The sequence below is a fragment of the Momordica charantia genome, unplaced genomic scaffold (assembly GCF_013281855.1).
Source record: "Momordica charantia cultivar OHB3-1 unplaced genomic scaffold, Mcharantia_2.0 BLBB01000037.1, whole genome shotgun sequence".
Taxonomy (NCBI): domain Eukaryota; kingdom Viridiplantae; phylum Streptophyta; class Magnoliopsida; order Cucurbitales; family Cucurbitaceae; genus Momordica; species Momordica charantia.
In genome coordinates this window covers 37972-61394 of record NW_028275193.1, presented here as the reverse complement: position 1 = coordinate 61394, position 23423 = coordinate 37972, and the positions used below count along the sequence as shown (strand labels likewise).

Below are 23423 nucleotides of genomic sequence, written 5' to 3'. Positions count from 1 at the left end.
AAAAGTTAGGGGAAAAAAAAAACAAATCAAACCCAACATTTTGAATCGTTTTCTTAATTTCATTGATTTTCTACACACCTATGAACTAGGGACGCTTGCAAATATAACAAAAAAATTAAAATTGCAGATATAGCAACCACATTTGTAATTTGCAAATATAGCAAAAAGGGAGGCTAAATCCAAAACATAAAAAAAAAAAGGAAAAAAACTAAAGGAAAAAGCGATTATAGCCTTAAAATGGGCAAAAAAATTTTAATGTGATATATATAATAACAAGTAAATGAAGTATATTAGTGATATATTCACATCAAGTATATAAGTTATTATTTCATATTAGAGGCAAGTTATTATTTCATATTAGATGTATCAGTTATATCATTAACATACCTTAAATAAAGTATACTATTAAATACTTGATATCAATTAAAAAAAACCTAAAATTGAATGTGACTAACATATCAAGTATATCATTTATTTTGGTATGATTAATATACTCCATATTATATATAATTATATCAATGATATACTTTAGATTCGGTATATCAATGACATAATTGTTATGCCTAATATATAAGTATATCAGTTGATATACATGTTAGTAACATACGTATTGCTATACCTAAAACTAAGTATATCACTTATATATTTGGTATATCAATAAGAAATCTGACAATGTTATTTAAATCAAAATCTTCAACTCATACAAGATTTTCAATGATTTATCTAATAAAAATATATCATTCATATATTTAGTATGATTGATATTTTCATATTAAATATATAGGTTATATTAGTGACATTTAAAATTCGATATCAATTATACAACTGATCTACTAATATGAAGTCTATCCCTAATCTACTTAATATTACATATATCAATTTTTACAAAAGACTAAGTGAAATTAGAATAATACCAAAATGAAAAATATGGTTTATTTTTTTTTTTGTTATATTTACAAAATCAAAAAGTTGCTACTATATTTGAAAATATAACAAATATTTTTGCTATCCACTAAAAATACCCTAAAATCTATTAGGAGTGAGCAAACGTACCTGAAAAAACCGAACTGACCAATCAAAACCGACCAAATCGGGGACGACCAGTCGGTTTCAAGCATCTTACGACCGGTGGTTGGTTTGAATTTTCAGAACCGATGAGTCGATTAGTCGAAGCATATTGAATCGGTTTTTAAGGCCGACAGACCGACGATAATATACTATTAAAAAAACATAATTTTTATTATCATGTTATTTTTTTTTTATTGTAGAATGTAGCCCTAGGATACTATTCTTTCGTGCACCGCCCACCTACATCTTCAATTCTTTATCTTGTTCAAAAACTTCCTTCTCTATTTTCTTCTTCCCATTTTGCACTAGCGCGCTGCTCCCCACTTTTCCATTTTTCAGTTTCTCCATTCTTATCTATTGTTCAGTTTATGTTCTTTCATGCGCCACCCACTACAACCCCCTCTTTCCTCTTCTTTCGCGTTCTTTCCTCGTGCAGTATCAGACAGACATTGTTGTGGAACTCTCCCCCTTCCCCCTCACTTCTCATCCTTCTGTGCTGTGTGCAGTGGAACCCCCATCCCCCTTTCCTTTGTCATTCCATCCCTCAGCTCATTGCTCGGGCTTCTCCTCTACCCCCTTTCCTAATCCATTTCCATTATCGTCCGAGCGCATCAAAACCGGCTTGAGGCGTCCAACTTTCAAATCTAGATTCAGAATTGGGAGAGTAAGTATACTATATATTTTAATTTCGATTTCTAAAATTTTAGATTTAAATTAATGTTATTTGTTGTTTATTTTAATAATAGTTGTATATATTTTTTCAGAGTTAATATGAAGACGTCAGAGTCATCGTCAAATGCTACAATTATGTCGGCGGCCACTACCACCAGAAAGGATAAAGTCGTCGTCAATATTGATCAGGTTGAAGCGATTTCTTCAAGTCCACCGAGAAAGTGTAAGAATCTTAAGACTCCTATAGTTTGAGATCATTTTGAAAAATTGAAAGGTGATCCCAAAGATTTCTATGCTAAACGTAAATATTGTGGGGATGTGGATGCATGTCATTCTAAGTGTAATGGTATTGGAACTATGAAAAATCATTTGGACAGTGTAAGAAATATTCGTACCAAAAGAAGATAGACCCAACCCAAACAAAATTGGTTTTCAAACCTCAAGAAGGTGGTGTGTTGAGGATTTAGTTCAAACTTGTGTACGAGTCATTGATTTGGATAATTGTCGAACAGCTTTAGCTGAAATTATTATCCTAGATGAATTGCCTTTAAGTTTGTGGAGGGTCAGGATTTTCGGAGATTTATCAACCAATCAATAGGTTTGCTTGAGCTAGGTTTGTTGTTTCATCTCAATTTACTATAGCTAGGGACATCATTAAAATATATGTTAGTGAGAAAAAAAATTGAAAACACCTATATGAAAAAGAAATATAAAGTTTCTCTCACTACCGATTGTTGGACTTCTAGATAGAACATAAATTACATGGTATTGACAACACATTTTATTGATTCTAATTTGAAATTGCATAAGAGGATCCTTACTTTTTGTCAAATTGAGAATCATAGAGGGGATGCTATTGGTAAGACTGTTGAAAAAAGTTTGAAGGATTGAGGTATTGAAAAAATTATGACTTTAACTATTGACAATGCTAGTTCGAATGATACGACTGTCGCTTACCTAATCAAAAGATTTAGTCATGGATTGTTGTTGGAATGATCATTTTTTGCATGTTAGATGTTGTGCACACATATTGAATCTGATATGTGATGCTTTGAAAGATCATTATAATTGTATTGATCATATTCGTAATGCTGTAAGATTTGTGAGGTCTTCTCTTGGACGTTCTATGACATTTAGGAAATGTGTTGAAATTGAAAAAATTTCTTGTAAAAGTTTTGCATATCTTGATGTTGTAATTAGATAGAACTCTACATGTATGTTGTTTGATGTGACTACAAAACTTCAAAAAGGCTTTTGAGAGATTATAGGATGAAGAACCTGCTTACACGACTAATTTGTGGCCTAGTAAAGAAGATTGAGGTGAATGTTAAGAATGTTGGTTCAGTTCTTGAAAGTTTTTTTTTCCCTTATGATATCACTTTGGAAATTTCAGGATCTTTGTATACTACGCCTCTAACTTGATGTATCATCATATTAACACAGTTCAAAATTGCGTACAAAAGAATTATATGAAGATTTGGAATCCAATTATTTGTACTATGACTAAGAGCGTAGAAGCTAAACTCTAATAAGTATCAGGGAGATAGTGAGAAGATCAATATATTATTTTATGTTGCTATTGTGTTGGATCCACGATGTGTAAGTTGGGAAAATTAACAAAATAAGCATTCTATAGGGTCCTTTTAAGTTTTTTAATCATCTTTTTCAAAACACAAGTTTTATAGGCATTTGCTGACATCACCTCCACACCAAATGCGCTACCCCTCCACTAATATTTTAGACTTCCCTCCTTATTTCCTCTCTCTACTTCCATCTCCCTCTTTTTACAGATTTTTTTTTCTTTATCGTTTTTCATTATTCTCTTTTCCTCTTTCAACAAAGTTTTTTTTTTCTCATCCTCTCTAAAATTTTCTTGGAGTTTCTTTTTTCCTTCTTTCATCTTTCTGTATTTTTTCTAATTACTATTATTCTCTTTATTCTTTACTGGCCATAAAAAACAATTTACTTTAAAAAAAACCCTAAATCTCTCGGCTTTTTTTTTATTTTTAAAACCAGCAGCCTCCATGGTTTCCGTGACTTCGCTGACGACTGCTGCATCAAAGCCGACGAAGGAGGTCATTCGTCGAAGAAAGAAGCTCAGTGGAAGAGGAATGTGGGAGGTGAGCGAGAGAGAGAGCGAGGGTGAGCGAGAGAGAGAGCGAGGTGAGTGAGCGAGAGAAGATTGTTTTTTTGATAGTATCTAAAAATTAATTTTGAATTAATGTTTATCAAATCAAATTAATTTGAAAAAAACGGAATCTCAAATTAATTCAAATTGTTTCCCAAATCTCTCATCAATCTCCTTAAATCTCTCAATGTAGTTTTAATTATATTGAATTTCAAATCCCCCAATTTTGCTTTTCAAATCCCCCAATTTTGCTTTCCCATCTTTCATTCCTAATTTAAATTTTAATCAAATGTATCTTTTTAATTAGATTTTAAATTGATATTTTCATTTGGTTAAAATTTAAATTAGAATGAAAGAGATGAAAGCAAAATGAGGGGTTTTTAATTCAATCCTAATTAAAACTACGTTGAGAGATTTATGAGATTGAGAATAGATTTCGGAAAACAAATTTGAATTAATATTGAGATAATATTTTTAGATTCCCTCAATTCTCGTTCACCCTCGCTCCCTCTTGCTCAACCTCTCTCTCTCTAACTCACCCTCGCTCCCTCTCGCTCAACCTCTCTCTCTCGCTCACCCTCGCTCTCTCTCTCTTTATCTCCTCCCCCATTCCTCTTCCACTGATCTTCTTTCTTCGGCGAACGACCTCCTTTGTTGGCTTTGATGCATCCATCGTCAGTGATTGCTAAAAGTCACGGGAATCATGGAGGAAAAAAAATTGCTTTTTGTAGTGAGTAAAGAAGAAAGAGAATAATAGTAATAGAAAAAATAGAGAAAGAGGGAAGATGGAAAAGAGAAACTCCAAGAAAATTCTAGGGAGAATGAGAAATTTTTTTTTTGCTGAAAATAGGAAAAGAGAATAATGAAAAACGATAAGAAAACAGAGAGGAGGAAAAAAAATCTGGAAAAAGAGGGAGATGGAGGTAGAGAGAGGAAATAAGGAGGGAAGTCTAAAATATTAGTGGAGGTCATTTGACAAAGTTGGTGATGTCAGCAGTGACTAGAAAACTTGTGTTTTGGGAAGGACGATTAAAAAACGTAAAAGACCTTACAGAAGGCTTATTTTGTCAATTTTCCCATGTAAGTTGAGGTATTTGTCATATTATTTAAGAAAGTTAGAGCTAGACGTATCTAAAACTATGAAAGATAAAGTGGAGCTTGTTTTAAGAAGTCTATTTAATCACTATAGTAGTTTCAGTTTGGCTTCTTCTAGTGGTACTAGTCATAGTAGACCACCAACCCAAGTACCATTACTACTGTTGCTGCCATGGATATGGATGAAGATATGAATTTTGATGAAGGTAAGAATTTAATACCAGAGTTCTCAAATGAAGAGACTACAACTTTTAATAGTGAGTCAAATATTGATGTGTATTTATTAGAAGCTCTTGTTAAGTTAAAGGAAGCTAATTTCAATATACGTCACTAGTGGAATGAGAATGGTTATTGATTTCTGATTCTTAGCCAAATGAGTAGAGATATTTTGGCAATTTCGATATCGAATGTAGCATCTAAGTCAGCTTTCAGTACTGGAGGACGTGTAATTTAACTGCTATCGCTCTTCATTGGTTCCAAACTATGGATGCTCTAATTATATGCACTCAAAATTAACTAAATTCTGATCGATAGATCTTGAATTTCATGTACACTAGGAGGAAGCTATAGTTTTGGAAGAAGGTATTGGTTCTATTTTTAATTTTTATTTTTTTTGAACATTTTTTCTTTTCAATCCTAACCATGTTGTCTTTCTTTTTTCACTCCAATTTTGTAGGATTCATTCTTTTTTCACTCCAATTTTGTAGGATTCATTCTTTTTTCACTCCAATTTTGTAGGATTCGAGTGACTATGGAGGAGGAAAAGAACATTAAAGACCTTGGAGATTTTGCAAAAGTTGTGGATTTAATATTTGTGTAGAAGTTGTTGATTTATTTTCTATATTTAGACTTATGTATTAACTATGATTTTTTTTTTCTATGTTTGGACTTATGTACTTTGAATTTGGGTTAGAACTTAGAAATACTATGTATTTTCAATTTGGATCTAATGTCTTTTGAATTTCTAATAAAACTGCTATTTGTTTGTGATGATTATCTTAATTGATTTGTCATAATATTGACTACTAGTATAATTAATTGTTTAATTGGTATCAAAATGATATCATAACTTTAGGTCTAAATTTAATTATTAAAACGAACACTCAAAGTCAAAACGAGCATATTGATATATATTTTCAACCAAGGGGTTGTAAATTCAATCTCCCATCTCCACATGCTGTATTAAAAAAAGAACACTAGAATCACCCAAAAACAAAAAAACACCGGAATCACAAAAGAAAAAAAAAACTTACTCTGCCTACCATGCTCACCCCTACAATCTATGACTTTTAATAGTTTTTTTTTTATTTTTAATTTTTTTGGTATGAATGACATGTTACATTACCTAACAAGAAGTTGTCGATTTCTTGATCTAGAAATCGATCAATTTTGTAAATTTTGACTATATAAAATAGAAAAATTCCATTTCGGTGTTTATTCATTCCCTCACGAGTTTATTGTCATATATATATATATTTTTTTCAATTTTCAATTGAAGAGAGAAATAAGAAACGTTTTTTTCTGGCGTCAACTGTGAGAGCTCTGGAGAGTAATTTCAGTTGAACAAATCGAATCTATACGAATCCCGCAGTACTACGTTGTTGTTGCAGTTCACACGCTAGCTTCTCCATTCTTCTGATGATTTTCTTCTCTCCATCTGGGGCGGAGGAATTTGCAAGAAGAATGGTTGCTGCGGCGGGGATAGCTTAGTCGGCAGCCATGGGAGACGGCAACAACACCAACAGAGGCCTCATCTCGGCCAACGCTGCCAACCGGAACACCAACAACGGCGGCAGCCACCACAAGAAGCCGGAGTGGCTGCAGCAGTACGATCTGATTGGGAAGATCGGAGAGGGAACCTATGGCCTTGTATTTCTCGCTAAAATCAAACCCCCTTCCCCCAGCCGCGGGAAGTCCATTGCCATCAAGAAGTTCAAGCAATCCAAGGACGGTGATGGCGTCTCCCCTACTGCCATCCGCGAAATTATGGTTTCTTCCAATTTCTGTCACTTTCTTGTTCTTTCGTTTCTCTTTGATTCGATTATATTTGGTTTTAGGCGGAGGAAGGACGAGGGGAACAGTTCAGAACATATAGATCTTGATATTATTACATTACACATTGTCAGCTGCGCTAGAAACAGGAAATATATTGGGTTTCATTTTCTATTAATTCATGACAAAGCAATTAGGGTTTCTTTTTTTTTTTTTGAATTTTTAATTTTGATAACCAACTGGAGTTTGGAAAACTTGATTCTACTTTTCTGCTGGAGCTGTTGATCTTGCATTAGCCATTTCTGATAAATTAATCTTCTATATCTTTTATGGTTCAGTTACTGCGGGAAATTTCACACGAGAATGTCGTCAAGCTTGTAAATGTTCATATTAATCATGCAGATATGTCGCTGTATCTAGCTTTTGACTACGCTGAACATGACCTCTACGTAAGTTGATCTTGCTTCAATTCAGTATGTTAACGGATTGATTTCATTTGATATTTGTTGGTTAAGACTGAAAGATTCAGTGGTTCACTGCCATTTTCGACTTGGATGGAACTGTATCCTTTTGCGTAGAGAACCAATAGCACTCGGATCATCGAGGAAAAGCATATATCGTTTAATTTGCTAATGAACTCTTCTTGTCGTCTCTATTTAATATAATAAATTTTGTATTTTTGTACAGGAAATCATCAGGCATCATAGGGACAAGGCTAACCATCCCATTAATCAGTACACCGTTAAATCCTTGCTCTGGCAACTGTTCAATGGATTGAATTATCTCCACAGGTAAAGTTGTAGTATGTTTTCTTTTTTAAATTTAATTTCTTATCTTAAGAAGACTTCTAACGGTTTCAAATTCTACTGCAGTAATTGGATTATTCATCGTGATTTGAAGCCATCAAATATTTTGGTATGATATATATGATACCCACCTGTCTGCATAAGCGTGTGTCCTCAATGTGTAGATGCAGGTTTTGCTTATGTGTCTATTTTGTAACTAGGTTATGGGCGATGGAGAAGAACAGGGAGTGGTTAAGATAGCTGATTTTGGACTTGCAAGAATATACCAAGCTCCCTTGAAGCCATTATTTGAAAATGGAGTATGGATCTCTTGGTTCCTTTTCACTTGAATTGGCTTTTTCTTTTTCATTTTTTTGGTTTTGGCTGAACTAATATTCTTTGGATGACGTAATATAAATGGAAACGGGCAAGTTAAATCTAATTTTTAAGAGTTCTAATGCTAAAATAACGTAAAAAAATATTTTGACAAGACAACAAAGAGTCTTCATGCTTAACTATTAGAACTTTTGGTAAAAGAGAGGAAGCAATGACCTCTGTTGAAACAAGAAAAAAATCTACCACTTAAAGATGCAAAGTGGGATTAAGTGGTCGATGAGGACCAACCATCATGGGATGACTCAAGTGGAATGTAAATAGTAAAGGACTTAGAGGGAATGAGTTTAAACCATGGTGGCCACCTACCTAGGATATAATATCCTATGAGTTTTCTTGTCAACCAAATGTAGTAGGGTTAGGCGGTTGGCCCGTGAATAGTCGAGGTGCGTGCAAGCTGGCCCGGACACACATATATCAAAAAAAAAAATAAACGATGGGAAGTGGGATCTTGTAGAAAGTCTATAAGTTAACTAATTAAGTTTTGGGGCTGAGTTGCAAGATATGCAGTAGAAAATAAATGTAATGCTAAATAGGGGACCAATCCTTAACCCAGTTCCAATATATATATATATATATAGAAAGATAAACACAAGGAAAAATGGAAGAAGCTACCGTCACCAACATTCTCATTGCCTGATAAATCTGCCTCATTACAAGATTAAATAAAACTATGGAAGACCATTGCATGTGAAAATGAACATGTTTATTGTTAAGTTTTTTATGTGTCCATTTGCAATTTGTTTGTAGGTTGTTGTGACCATTTGGTATCGTGCACCTGAGCTTCTCCTTGGAGCAAAGCACTATACTAGTGCTGTTGGTATCCATGATAAAATCATTTAGTTTCTATTAAGTGGAGCCTCTTCTGGCTGTTATATGATTGATGCATTTTACTTGGGAACCTAACATGAGAAATTGATACCTGCATGCCCTTGCTGCTTGATTTGTGCGTCAGGATGAATTCACTGACTTGACTTCAACTTCATAACATGTTTTTTCCGGAGTTTTATATACAATCTATCATCTTTTGTACGTAAGTAAATTATAGCTATGAGAATGACTGAAGAAACATGAAAATGGGGGTCATTATAGAAGCTACCATTACTAGAAAATATATACATGCACTGTCTGGATGATGCTTTGCATGTGTGTTGTTTACAAAGGGAAATTTTTATTGCGTATCTATTTCAAATGTATATTACCTTTAGGTAGTAGACTGGGATATATTTTATCCTCAGTAAAGAAGACGATACTTCCTTTATAAAGAAAATTAGATATGTGGGCTGTTGGATGCATTTTTGCTGAGCTTTTGACATTGAAGCCATTATTTCAAGGGCAAGAAGTCAAAGGGACTCCAAATCCTTTCCAGGTATATATGTTATCTTGCATGCTATTTGCCCTGTTGGTTTTGTGTTTCTCCCCTCACTAAACTCTTACTAATATTGTTTCTATCATTGTAATGCATATGCAATGAAACCTATGACTTGAGCAGCTTGATCAACTTGACAAGATTTTTAAGGTTTTAGGTATTTTTCAATTGCTTCTTTTGTCCCCATTTCTCCTGCATATGCAACAAAATGTTGTTTCTTAAGTCATTAATTTACTAGGCCATCCCACACTAGAGAAGTGGCCAACACTTGCGAATCTTCCACATTGGCAACAAGATCTACAGCACATACAGGGACATAAATAGTAAGCTTTTTTTCTTTCTTTTCCATATGAAACCAAAAGTAGGCTTTGCTGTGAAACTTTTACTTAAGATCCTCTTTAGAACATACTAGGTTCATGTTATGATCAGGTTTTGCCTTGGCTATGTTTCTGACAGTGACAATGCTGGATTGTATAACGTTGTCCACCTTTCTCCAAAAAGTCCTGCATATGATCTTCTATCCAAAATGCTCGAGTATGTCTTCCATTTTCAGACCTTAATTTTCTACCATAGAGTTCTTACCAATATGTCTGTATAATTGCAGAATAGACTTTTATTTTATGGTCTGAAGATTAGTATCTTTTATTTCTATTAAAGATAAAGACTGACGTGTCATTGTTAATGTTGTTGACATAATTGTATTCATATGTGGTGCTGGTTTAAAAGATTAATGAGTTCATCATCAATGAAAACTTTTGTTTCTTTTTCAAATTAAAGATAAAATAAAAAGGTAAATGAGTTCTGGCAATGAAAAAACTAACAAGGCTATAGGAGAGCATGGTTATAACTTATAGGAGCGTTGTGAACTAACATTCCTTCTTCTAACTTGTGGAGAGTATGGTGATAGGAGGGTTTAGAAGGATATAACTTATTTTGACTTGCCGTGAGTGTACGGTAATTTTTTATAATATTTCTTCTTTTGGCTTATAAAGAGTATTGTTATGGGAGGGTTTAGAAGTAATATTCCTTATTTAGACTTGTGGGGAGTATGGTGATCGGAGGGTTGGAAGGATATTCCTTCTTTTGACTTGTGGAGAGTGGTGATTATTTATAGTATTCCTTCTCTTGACTTGGAAAGAGTATGGTGATTCTTTATAGTATTCCTTCTTTAACGTGTGGAGAGCATGGTGATACTTGATAGGAGAGTTTATAAGGATGTTCCTTCTTTTTAGTCCTTGAGGCCACGTTGACACCTTAAAATTTCCTTCTCTTGGGTCGTGGAGGGTATATGATTCTTTATATATTCATTCTTTTAAATTCTGGATGGTATTTGTGATAGAAGGATTTAGTACTAATATTCCTTTTGACATGTGGAGTATGGGTGATTGGGGGGGGGGGGGGGGGTTAGAGAAGTGTGAGAATGGAGCAGGGAACTATAGATTGAAAATAAGTTGATCAACATCATCTTGATTTAAAATCCAGATATAGAGTTATTAGTAACATCACTTTGATTGGAAATCCAGGTATGGAGTCTTAGTATTCTCTGATAGAATTAGATATTAGATTAAAAATAAGTTGTTCTTGAAAAAGATAATAATAAAAATAAGTTGTTTTTTTGGTATCATATCAACTTGATTGGAAATTTAGAATGGCAGGGAGCTACGGATTGAAAAGTGGTTTAAGATCATATTAATTGGAAATCCAGATGTGGATTATTAATATTCTCTGATGGACCTAAATAATGGAGGCTTTCTTTTTCCTTTTTCAAATGATTATGTAACTGGGAGCAGCCTTCAATGTGGACCATGGAAGAGATGGGTCCTAGCTAGTAAAGGAAAGTACCTGTTTTCCGTAGAATTCACTGTGATTATTTTTCTCCCCTTGTTGCTGGGAATTTCACCAATAATCCAGGCAGCATTTTGGTTATCATTAATTTATGGATTAATATCATAACTCCTACTGAGTCTTCATAAAATTACAACTAAACCCTTTGAGAATTACCAGTTTTATCTTTTAATTTAGTAACTTGGAAATGTCTACTATTTGAGATTCTGTTACCTGTAAATTGTTAATTATTTTATCTTTTTTAGCCTTTTTATGCATGATGATAAATTATTGCCTCATATAAATCTTTTACTTCATTGGGATTTCAATTTGCTAACTTCCTTGATCTCCCATCATGGGTAATTTTTTGGTCAGGTATGATCCTCGAAAACGTATAACAGCAGCCCAAGCTCTTGAGCACGAGTATGACTTATCTTCACAACCATTTTCTGATCCTTCTAGTTGTGTGCTTTTTTGGGACTATTATAATGTTGGAATTTCTGACGTGATATACTTTTCTTCCTCTGTTCAGCTATCATCTGAAAGTCTGCAAGTAGTATGGAACGTTGTTATTTAGATTTTTATTATATTGCCTTAAATATAATTGTTCGTTGTTATGTCATAATCCATTAACACACACATACAGTGCATGTGAAATTTTTAGTTTTGTTTTGACTCTACAGAGAAATGAAGTTTAATTAAATGCCAATACTCAAATGTTTAAAAAAGGAGAATATGATTAATTTCCTAATATATTAATGCTTTTTGGTTTTTTGAAATCGAAACAAATATGCATGAAATATTAAAAAGAAAGAGTAGAGCCAAGCCCAAGTCAGAGAAGGTTACAATAAAGTTTCCAAATTGGCCAAAAGAACATTGAGACTGTAATCTATAAAGGTGGTAGCATGTACACTACGGATAATCACACGATGCATATGCCATGTTAGTCTTACATGATTTTTGACAATTTGATGTTCCATCAATTTGTTGATGCAATATTGAAGATAGTTTTTCTCTTGTCTTGTTTCCCAGGTATTTTCGTTTAGAGCCTCTGCCAGGATACAAGTATGGTTTTGTTTCTGCTTCTTTGTGGGACATTGCCTCTTAAAGTTGGAAACGTTTTGCATTTAGATTTCATCACCTTGACTTGGGTACATGTGTATTACAATTTTAGTACTCTGGTGCCAGTCCAACCTGGAGAGAAGGTCATTAATTATCCAACTCGCCCCGTGGACACAACAACGGACTTTGAGGGAACAACTAACCTTCAACCCTCACAAACGGTAAGCTGGATTCTATAAATTTCTCCTTCTCTTCTTCTTTTTCCTTCTCTCTCTCTCTAAAGCTACAAAATTTAAGTAAACATATATGAATAAGGTGCCATGTGTAGCTTTTTGTTAAATATAATCATGGAGGCTCCAGGCTGCAATTATTATATTTGTTTACCTATGCATTAACTATTTTTTCAGTTCCCATGGCATCCAATAGGTCAAGGGCAGTCTATTTTGAAAGATTCATTTCCATTTTCACATCATGAAATTTTCCTATATTTAGATAGCTGTAAGTTAGTTATTAAGCACTACTATGTTTCTTGTGTTGATTATGATTTCAGATAGGAGTCCTTTGCTTGCTGGACTTCCTTATTCATGAGTTTTGTGTGTGTACAAGTACATAGGTATATTGTGAGGTATCTTCCTCACTATCCTTGATATTCCAAAAGCAAAACGCCCTAAGGCTTACAAAACCAGCTAATTCGAGAGGGCTGGGTTCTCTCCTAATAGCCTAGCTCTATTCCTTACACACAAAGCAAAAAACTGCCCTTACTCATCCCGAGGGTCTCTTACATACCTTCCACCACTCCCCCCATCCGTACTACCCTATTCTAACTAACTTTAGAGTCAACTTCCCAAAATACCCTTCCTCCTACAGCCTCCCCCTAAATTTCCTTTTCTACCCCTCCTAGCATAAGTATATACAATTGGTGGTCTAACATCACTCCCCTCTTCGAAATCCACCTTGTCCCCAAGGTGGGTGTCAAAATTCTGTTCAAAGAACTAGGAAATTGCCGTTCAATCGTATCCAACTCTTCCCATGTAGACTCTTCCTCCAGCAAATGTTTCCAAGCTACCAGGGCTTCGTCCTTGCCAGTTGATTAATTTGTGCGCGTTGCATACACCTCTTCCAGTTTCGTTATCCACTCCATATCCTCAGACACCCATGGAGTCACTTGCTGGGCGACAGTAGAATTGCCCACAACCTTCTTGAGTTGTGAGATATGGAAGACAGGGTGGATGCTTGATTCAGCTGGCAATCTTAGCTTGTAGGCAACCTTCCCTATCCTTTGTATTATTTCAAAGAAGTACTTCGGAGCTAGCTTCTCATTTAGACGCTTGGCCACTGACTTCTGATGGTAGGATCTCAGCTTCAAGTACACCCACTCCCCTTCATCGAATTCTAGGTCCCTCCTCTTCTTGTCTCCATACAGCTTCATATGCTCTTGGGCCTTCCTCAGGTGTTCTTTAATTCTATCCAATGCCATGTCCATATCTGCCAACTGCTGATCAAGAGTGCCATTGCTCGTTTTAACACTGTTGTACCTTATCACTGTTGAGGGTTGTCGTCCATACACTAAGTGAAAGGGTGTTGCCCCGAGTGCTATATGATACGTGGTGTTATACCAGTACTCCGCTTATGGTAGCCAGTGTCCCGACTACTTAGGTGAGTTGTTGCAATAGCAACAGAGGTAGGTCTCAAGACAACGATTAACAATTTCGGATTGATCGTCCGTTTGTGGGTGGTATGCGGTGCTTCTCCGTAGTTGGGTTCCCTGTACTCTAAATAGGTCGGTCCAGAAGTGACTGACGAACACCTTGTCTCAATCCGATACAATGGATCTCGAAAACCCATGCAAGTGCACGATTCCTTTAATGAAAGTATTAGCCACAGTCTTTGCGATGAAAGGGGTGACAGAGAGCCACAAAGTGAGCGTATTTGCTCAACCTATCAACCACCACCAGAATGGTGTCGCATCCTTCGGATTTCGGCAGCCCTTCGATAAAATACATGGCCACATCCTCCCAGATACGATTCGGAATGGGGAGAGGTTGGAGTAATCCTGCGGGAAAGGCAGCCACGGTTTTGTTCTTTTGACACACATGGCAACTGTCCACATAGGCCTTCACATTTGTTTTCATTCCTTGCCAGTAGAGCTCGCCAGTCAACCTTTTGTAGGTCTGGAGGAATCCGGAATGACCACCCATGACGAAATCATGATACATATGGAGTATTGTGGGGATCAACGAGGATTTTTTAGATAGCATCATTCTATGCTTATATGTGAGCATCCCTTGCTGCATTCGAAACTTAGGACTGCCCTCGGGGTCATTCTCTAGGACCTTTTTGATCAATGATAGATACAGGTCTTCGCTCACCTCCTTCCTTATCACCTCTATGTCCAGTAGCTTAGGTACATATAACATGGCTAGATGTCCAGTGGTCGGCATTCTCGATAAACTATCAGCGGCTTTGTTCTCTTGGCCAGGACGATACTGTATCTCAAAATCGTACCCAAGAGCTTGGCGATCCACCTCTGGTACTCAAGTTGAATTTGTCGCTGGTCCAATAGGTGCTTCAGGGCTTGTTGATCTGTTTGGACTATAAAGCAATGTCCTAGCAAGTAGGGCCTCCACCGTTGAACTGCCAAGACCGCAGCCATCAATTCCCTCTCATATATTTCATTTGGGCATGGGCGACAATGTATGGCTGAAATATGCTATGGGTTTTTTATTCTGAGATAAAATTGCTCCAAGACCAAAATCAGAGGCATCTGTTTCTATCACAAACGGGATTGCAAAATCCGGCAAGGCTAACACATGCAAGGTGACCATGGCCTTTTTTAACTCCTCAAAAGCTCGAGTGGCTACCCCGTTCCAGACGAATGCATCTTTCTTCAATAGTTGGGTTACGGGGCCGGCGATGGTTCCGTAATTCGCCACGAATCGACGATAATATCCCGTTAACCCTAGGAAGCCTCTCAACTCTTTTATGTTTGTGGGTTTCGGCCATTGTACCATAACTCGCACTTTCTCCGGATCTGCTTCAACTCCATGAGCTGATACCCAATGCCCCAAATATTCAATCCTTCCCTGAGCAAACATGCACTTCTTTTGATTCGCATGCAATTCGTTTTTCTCGCAACACATCGAAAACAATGGCCAAATGTTTGATTTGAGTATCCATATTGGGGCTATATACTAGTATATCATAAAAAAAGACTAACACGAATTTTCTCAAGAAGTAGCGGAATACCTGGTTCATGAGGGCCTAGAATGTTGAGGGTGCATTGGTAAGGCCGAATGGCATTACAAGAAACTCATAGTGGCCTTTGTGTGTTCGAAAAGCGGTTTTGGCGACGCCCCCCTTGGCTACCCGGATTTGATGGTATCCCGATCGAAGGTCGATCTTTGAGTGTACCGTGGAACCGTGCAGCTCATCCAGAAATTCTTCAATCACGGGGATGGGGAACTTGTCAGGCACCGTTGCTTTGTTCAAAGCTCTGTAATCGACGCAAAACCTCCAGCTTCCATCCTTCTTCTTCACCAAAATGACTGGGCTAGAGTAGGGACTAACATTGGACTAAATGATTCCGGCTTCCAACGGGCTGGTGGGAGACCAGTTGGTTTCTGAAAAATCGAAGCATAATCAAATAGCAAGGATGTGATTCCCTAAGGTAATGGGGGGGAGGGGGTTGTACCTGTAGTGGCATCGATTGTTCTTCTTCCATCGTCAAAAAGGCCCGCAACTCAATCAAGAACCCTTGGTCGTTCTTGTCCCATGCTCGTGCCAGCTTCTTAAAAGACACCTCCATACACGTCAACGCTGGATCTCCTTGTATCTTCACCTTTTGTATGTCCTTTTCGAAAGTCATGGTCAAGGCGGGCCAATCCACCTGCAGTTTTCCCACCCTTCTCAACCATTGCATTCCCAAAACAACGTCTATGTTTCCCAACTCCAGTGGCTGGAAATCCTCCATTATGGTCATCTTGATCACCCCTTTGCAGATGTCCCCGCCCCTGATGGTTGTGCCTGATCCCATGATCACCCCATAGCTGGGTTCTGTCGTCACTAGTTTGGGATCACCCATATCTGGGTGTGTCTGTCCTCACTAGTTGTAGTACATCAGCCAACTTTTGAGAGATGAAGATGTGTGTAGCCCCGCAGTCGATGAGGACCACGACTTCCTTTTCTTGGATCTTACCTTTTAGTTTCATCGTTCTTGGAGTTGTGAGACTGACAATGGAGTTGAAGGCGACGTACTCCACTGCCTTTCCTTTTTCTTCTTCCTTCGGTTCCTCATCGAACTCCATTTCCATCTCCGTGTCGTCCTTCGTCTGTTCATCGTTATGCACAACAAACACGCGTAACTCCTTCTTACACTTACGCCCCACCGAATATTTTTTTCGTCACAATTGAAACACATACCTTTTTCCTTCCTTTTCTGGTATTCAGCCTCTGTGAGGGATGCTTCTGTTGCTGTTCGGGTTTTGTTGTCACTGCATTCCCTTGACCTTTAGTAGACAGAGTGACTACCCTGGTAGGTGTTAGGTCGGCTCCCTTAATGGAGGTCTTACTGTTTACTGGAGGAATTATTACTAGCCCCCTCCCCAACGAGTGTCTCCTCACCTTCTTGGGCTGCTAGGTCTATATCTTACACCAATTGGGCTTTCCTCATAATTTCGTCCAGCTCATCAGGTTCCATGGCCCGTACTTCGGCCCGTATCGTCGGTCTGAGCCCATTGAGGAAGGCTCCTTCCAAGACCTCATCGGAGAGCTACGTTAATGGCGCTGCCATGGCTTCAAATCGCTGGATATACTCTTCTATCGTCGTCTCCTGCTTGATTGCTAACAGTCTCGCACATTGTTTCCCTTTTTTTGACTGCTGGAAACGTTGAAACATCCGTTTTTTAAGGTCATCCCAATCAGTGAACCGTTGTCGATTATCATTCCACTGGTACCAAGCTAAAGCTATCCCCTCAAAACTAATAACAGCAACAATCAATTTCTCAGAATCACTTAGTTTATGAATCCTCTCTGCACAAAACAGCCATGAATCTGGGTTTGGTCCTGTGAAGATCGGCATCTCCAATTTCTTGAACTTATTTCGGTCGTTTCCACGGTTGCCGGTTTCTAGGACTCGTATCTTTGTCGGTGGCTTTCCTCTTCAGCGTCGAGCCTTCTCCCGTTGTTACCTCCGTCATCGACGTTTGGTGCCGGTGACTTCAGCCATAAAACGCTCCATCTTCTGTTGATGAGCTTCCATCCGAGCCGTAAACTTCTCCAAGATGTTCTGGTTAGCCTGAACCTGTCCTCGCACTCCTTTGATCGTTTCTTTTAGGCCGACCACTTCTTGCTCCGTCGCATAACATCGTTCCTCCAGTCGTGTCTGCACCATTCTTTTCTTCTTTACCAGGATGAACTTGCTCTGATACCAAGTTGTGAGGTATCTTCCTCACTATCCTTGATATTCCAAAAGCAAAACGCCCCAGGGCTTACAAAACCAGCAATTGTAGGGTTCTCTCCTAATAGCCTAGAGCTATTCCTTTCACACAAAGCAAAAAACTGCGCTCACCAATCCCGAGGGTCCCTTACATACCTTCCACTACTCCCCCCCCCCCCATCCGTACTACCCTATTCTAACTAACTTTAGAGTCAACTTCCCAAAATACCCTTCCTCCTCTAGCCTCCCCCTAAATTTCCTTTTCTACCCCTCCTAGCATATGCAATTGGTGGTCTAACATACATTTACTTTGTCCAGTCTACTGATCCATGCCAGCTAACTTTCTATTAATATTTTCCTCATTTTTCGGCTTTTATTTCTGCTCTTCCACTGCCCTAATCTTTCAACAGTTAACATAGGCGGCTGTATTATCTTTTGTTTTCTAAATGTGAGCATCTTACTGTCTTAATCTTTCAACACCCTTTGAAGGATCTAGGTTAGCACGTAGATCTAGGCACCATAACCTGGCTTTTGGTTCATCTCACGTTGACAGGTTTGCTTGCCAAAAATGGCCCACGTCTCAATATACTTTCTTTCAAAATGAAAATTCACCTTTATTTTCAAAAGGAAAATGAATCGCTTGACAACATTGCCTTCTGCTCTTATGAGTCATGAATCATGGTTCATCTCACGTTGATATGCTCCCATGTTGATAGAGAACTAAGAAGGAAACCAGACCTTGGAGATATCTTTATTAGGATTTTCCAAACACCATTCTGTTAGCATAAAACCCTTCTATTTGTACTAAAACAAGGAACAAGAAACTAGACTAAAAGTTTAAAGCTTGCTAATTGGGCACACGACCAGTCTAATTGAACTACCCATTGAACACGTGGCATATAGAGGTTATCACAAGGAATCTCTGATATCAATTCCCTCCCTTTTAAAGGGAACTTAGCCTTGAGTACACCCTGATGGCAGCAGATAAATACGCCGTGAAGCCAGAGGCCTTAATTTCACTACTATGTCAATAAACTCCTCTCCTCTCAAGATCTTTGTTTTGAGCTTAATAAAATCTGATGTAGCTTATTTATAGATATCCTAAGATCAACAATCAACCAATATAGGCCATGGGGAACAGGCCTTTATGCTCTATACCCACAAAATTCTTGAGACTATGAAGATCATCAAATTCATATATCAACCCTTTCTTTCAAGAAAATATACAAACTCTCGAAAGAGTGAAATAAGTAAAAGGAAAAGAAAATATAACAGATAACAGATAACAAAATAAACTCAAAGGTTAAGAGATAAACTAAAAGCTCCCCAATTAAAACAGATAAGTGAAGGAGAATAATTTTCAAACAAAGAAGACATGGAACACCACTGTGAAGCCTTAAACTTAGCCAAGCTGAACCGATCAAGTACGGATTTGCAACGGTCCTTGAAGATTCTGAGGTTCCTTTCATACCAAAGCTCATAGAGCAAAGCTTTGACTGCATTTAACCACAACTAACGGCTCTGAGGAGGCAGATTCAGACCAAGAAGTAGCTGAAAAACATTATCCACCGAAATATTGCTAAAGACCCATGATAAGTTGAATTCCTTGAATAACAAAGTCCAACAGTGGAGGGCGAAAGGACATTGGAAAAGTATATGGAGCAAGTTTTCCCCATTAGCTTGACAAAATGCACAAATGGAGGGCTGTAAACAGGAGGCAAAGAGCTTCCTTTGGAAAACATCAGCAGTGTTCAATCTTCCTTTTAAGATAATCCAGACAAATAAGCTAACTTTCTTTGGGCTCTTTGTTTTCCATAATGCCTTATATAAATCATGGTGATTAGAGGTGGATCAGAAGAGGATTTGCAAAGAAATGCCACTGAAAACGTACCCGAAGCCTCCAAAGACCAAAACCAACCATCAGCTGTGTTGTTTGGGGTGTAGGAATTTAAAGCCTCCAACAATTCAATAAATTCCTCAGCTTCCTCATCAAAGGGTCCCAAAACTCAGCAATTGATCCATTGGGTGATGAAGAAACACGGAATAGATTTGGAAATCTATCCTTAAGAGGAGAATCATTAATCCAGCTGTGATGCCAAAATAGAATTCGAGCTCCGGAACCCAATTTAAAGATGGAGAAATGCTCTACCTTCTTCCAATGACGGGAGATGTTGATCCATGGGCACCGTGCGCACCCGTTCTGTTTCTCCTTTGAAAACCAACCGAAATTGCTTAAACCATAGAGACTTTCCACCATTTGATGCCATAACGCTGAGGGCTCTTGCCCAAAACGCCACCCCCATTTGGCAAGGTGGGCACTGTTCTTATCAGAAAGCCCACCAACTCCAAGCCTCCACCCCCAAATGATCGGAGGCAATGTCCCAGTGAACCAAATGAAGCAATTTACTGCACACTATTACCTTTAAAACACTGTCCCATTAGAGCCTCCATAATCCATGAGCCATGGCTTAGCATGTTATTAAGAATATTATCGATACTCTAGAATTAATTGATTTAAGTAACGGTTGATTTTTCATTTGCCAATGAATTGGATTCTGATTTGGTCAATAATAGGATTCTTAGCTAGAAGAAAGGCACACACCTCAATTTATTATTATTATTATTATTATTTTAATATTTCATAGACAAAAATAAGAAAGTTATCCAAAAACCCTGTTAAACAATCTCTGAAAATATCTCTCATTAAACTTTGGTCTAATCTTAAATTGTCAACAGGTACCATCTGGAAATGCAGTTTCTGTGCAAGGTGCTCATGTGGTGGCAGGCAGATCTGTCCCCCGGCCAATGGCAGGAGTTGGCATGCCAAGGATGCCACCTCAGGGTATGGCTGCTTATGGTCTTGCATCTCAGGCTGGGATGGGTGGCAGTATGAATCCTGGTGGCAGTATGAATCCTGGTGGAATCCCGATGCAGCGAGGTGTTTCTGCCCAAGCTCATCAGCAACAGGTTGATTATTTACGATCCAATTTGATCATTTCTTAAAATTTAGAAATTGTTTTCTACATCTGTAGATTAATCTCACCAACTATAAATGTAGTGATCTAGATAAATCTATAAATATAATTAATGGTCTTTTTTCACCTTGTTTTTTCTTTTTTTTTTCTCCCTTCTCAATATTTCAAATAGTTAAGGAGAAAAGATCCAGGAATGGGAATGCCGGGTTATCCTCAGCAGAAACAACAAAGACGCTACTGAGGTAATAGATCTCAACAATTCTACTTGTTACATACGACCTATAAATTGGGGATCATTGTGGTCCGTACCCTCAAATTGCCAGTACAGTATAAGTTGTGGATGGTTGCTGTTCTTGTTTACTGGAAATATAGTGGAAATGACACGTCATGTTCAACTGTCAACCCTGTGCAAAACAGTCCAAATAAGTTGCCTTCTCTAGTTGTACTTCCTTTGAAAAATAGTAATAGTGGAATCCATGGAGCACAAACATTAGTTAGAAGCTTCAATTTTCCCATGTTGGAGGCGCTCTAGTCTAGACATCTTGACACCCACCCTTATTTGCTTATATGTATTAACATCTTGTAAAGAAATTGTCCGCTTTCTTTTCTTTGGGGTGTCTCCCTCTTGAAATACATGTTATTCCACTTGGATATTTTCTCAACAACTATTTTCCATTTGTTTCTAAAATCGAGCAAGATTTGCGTTGCGTTTCCTCCTGGTGACAATCCAAGTTAGTCCAAAGGCCACTTCTGTTAGTGTCCTATGAAGGACACCTTCAAGTTGGGATCTCTCTCATAGACGGGATGTCAGAAATATTAGGAAGATTTGAACAAAAAGCAAAAATGGGCCAGGTTCTACTCTTTAGGGTGTCTCTCACCTTTTGAAATACGTGTATTCTACTTGGATATCTTCTTAACTACCATTTTCCATTTGTTTCTAAAATTGAGTTAGATTATGTGTTTCCTCCTGATGACAATCCAAGTTAGTCCAAAGGCCACTTCTGATAGATATCCACCTATGAAGGACCTTTAAGCTGGGATCTTTCTCATGAGACGGAATGTCAGTAGGGATACGTAAGGAAACATTAGGAAAATTTGAACAAAAATCAAAATTGAGGAAAATCTCAGTTTCCTTGTTAAAAAAAGCTCCAAAAAGTGTCGAAAACCTTAAAACAAGACAATAATTTTATTTACAACTTAGAGGACGAACATACATGGGCTTAAAAAGGGCCAAAAATGGATGAAGTGAGCAAAACTAACATTCACATTCATCCAGTAGCCTTTTCCAAGTGTTGATTTTGCCAAGGTTTGTATGTTCTTATGAATTTATCATGTTTTACTCCTTTCTCCATGAATTTCGCTTAAACTTTAGCAATAAGGTGATGAACTAAAATTTTACAGTCATCAGACTTGCTTTTATCCTATAAAGGTGCTAAATTTTCTTTTCTGAGATCTGGTTTCTTGCAGTGGTATCAGGAAGACCTGAGATTACTTGTAGGCAGAAGCCAAAAATTTGTCTGTGCACGTCTTACAAAGCTGAGGGGATTGCTTGTTGACTTATTTGCAAGCTGAGGTGTACCAACTCGGTCGGGAATTCAACTACCAAACACGTTTCTTGACACAGAATTGACTGATGTTAATGTGGCATCTCAGATTGCATGAATTGCTTCACATGCATCAGTTTTCTTGATATAGGTAACCTGGCCAGGAGAAACTAGGTCCTCTTGTATTATAATACTCCAAAGTAGTAAAATGGCATTAATTTGGTCGACACGAAACCCGTTTTGTGTAATTTATGTACAAGGTTAGAGAAGTGGGGAAAGGAAAAAGGATATAGGATTATTGAACCCTCCCACCCCCACCCCAAAGAGTAGATCAGTCCTTCAATAGCAATATTTGGACCTTTTCTGAGGTTTTCTTATTAGTTACTGTAAAAGAAAATTCATCTGTTCTGTGCAGTTCATTAATAACTTGCAGTTCCAGTATTTTATTGGTCACAGAATGATTACGTTTTTCTATTTTGAATAAAATTGTTAGTTACAAGATTTTTTTATTGTTTTGCTTATTATGTTTATATAATCTTCAAAACTAGGCAACTCTTTGATGATTAGTTTTCATTTACATTTTTGGAAATAAATAAAGTGGTAAGAATGACTTTCTTTTTTTAGTTAAGATTTGGTGTTAAGAGTAGGAGTATACCTTTACCTTTTAAGGTTTGACAGATGAAATCTTGTTTATTCACTATAGATTGATCTTTACATTTGTATTGTATTGTATTTTTCTTTAACGAGAAACGACTTTTCATTATTAATGAAAATGGAGAAAAATGTTAAAGGATACAAATTCTGGAGAAGGAAAAATTAAACACCCAAATGAATAACAAATTTCCAAGAGAATAAAATATTAAAGAGCAAAATGTCTAATTATCTAAGGCAATTGAAACAACCAAAACCACTTCTATTTGCAAAAGCTACATATGTATATTGAACAGGAGAAGCCTTTGGTACACCGATTGGAGAATACCCAAACAATGGAATCATCCACCCTAAACTATGTAGAGATTAAGCTTAATCTTAGAGAGAATAAGATAATTCTATTATCATTTATAGAAATTCTATTATCATTT

At 37.2% G+C, this 23423-nt stretch overlaps 1 protein-coding gene and 1 long non-coding RNA gene across 2 annotated transcripts; both read left to right on the top strand.

The window, feature by feature from the left end:
* Nucleotides 1-1342: 1342 nt before the first annotated feature.
* On the top strand, nucleotides 1343-5913 carry LOC111022085 (uncharacterized). Its single transcript, XR_002602922.2, has 3 exons — nucleotides 1343-1732; nucleotides 1833-1963; nucleotides 5702-5913. It is a non-coding gene; the product is annotated as an uncharacterized LOC111022085 (long non-coding RNA).
* A 528-nt stretch (nucleotides 5914-6441) lies between these two features.
* On the top strand, nucleotides 6442-22842 carry LOC111022062 (cyclin-dependent kinase E-1). Its single transcript, XM_022299222.2, has 16 exons — nucleotides 6442-6952; nucleotides 7294-7404; nucleotides 7643-7746; nucleotides 7828-7870; nucleotides 7962-8060; nucleotides 8884-8953; nucleotides 9408-9502; nucleotides 9626-9659; nucleotides 9741-9825; nucleotides 9959-10036; nucleotides 11702-11749; nucleotides 12359-12391; nucleotides 12501-12609; nucleotides 20559-20789; nucleotides 20970-21039; nucleotides 22265-22842. The coding sequence occupies exons 1-15, from the start codon at nucleotides 6683-6685 to the stop codon at nucleotides 21036-21038; spliced, it is 1479 nt and encodes a 492-aa protein (XP_022154914.2). The 5' UTR covers nucleotides 6442-6682; the 3' UTR covers nucleotide 21039; nucleotides 22265-22842.
* The last annotated feature ends 581 nt before the right edge of the window (nucleotides 22843-23423 follow it).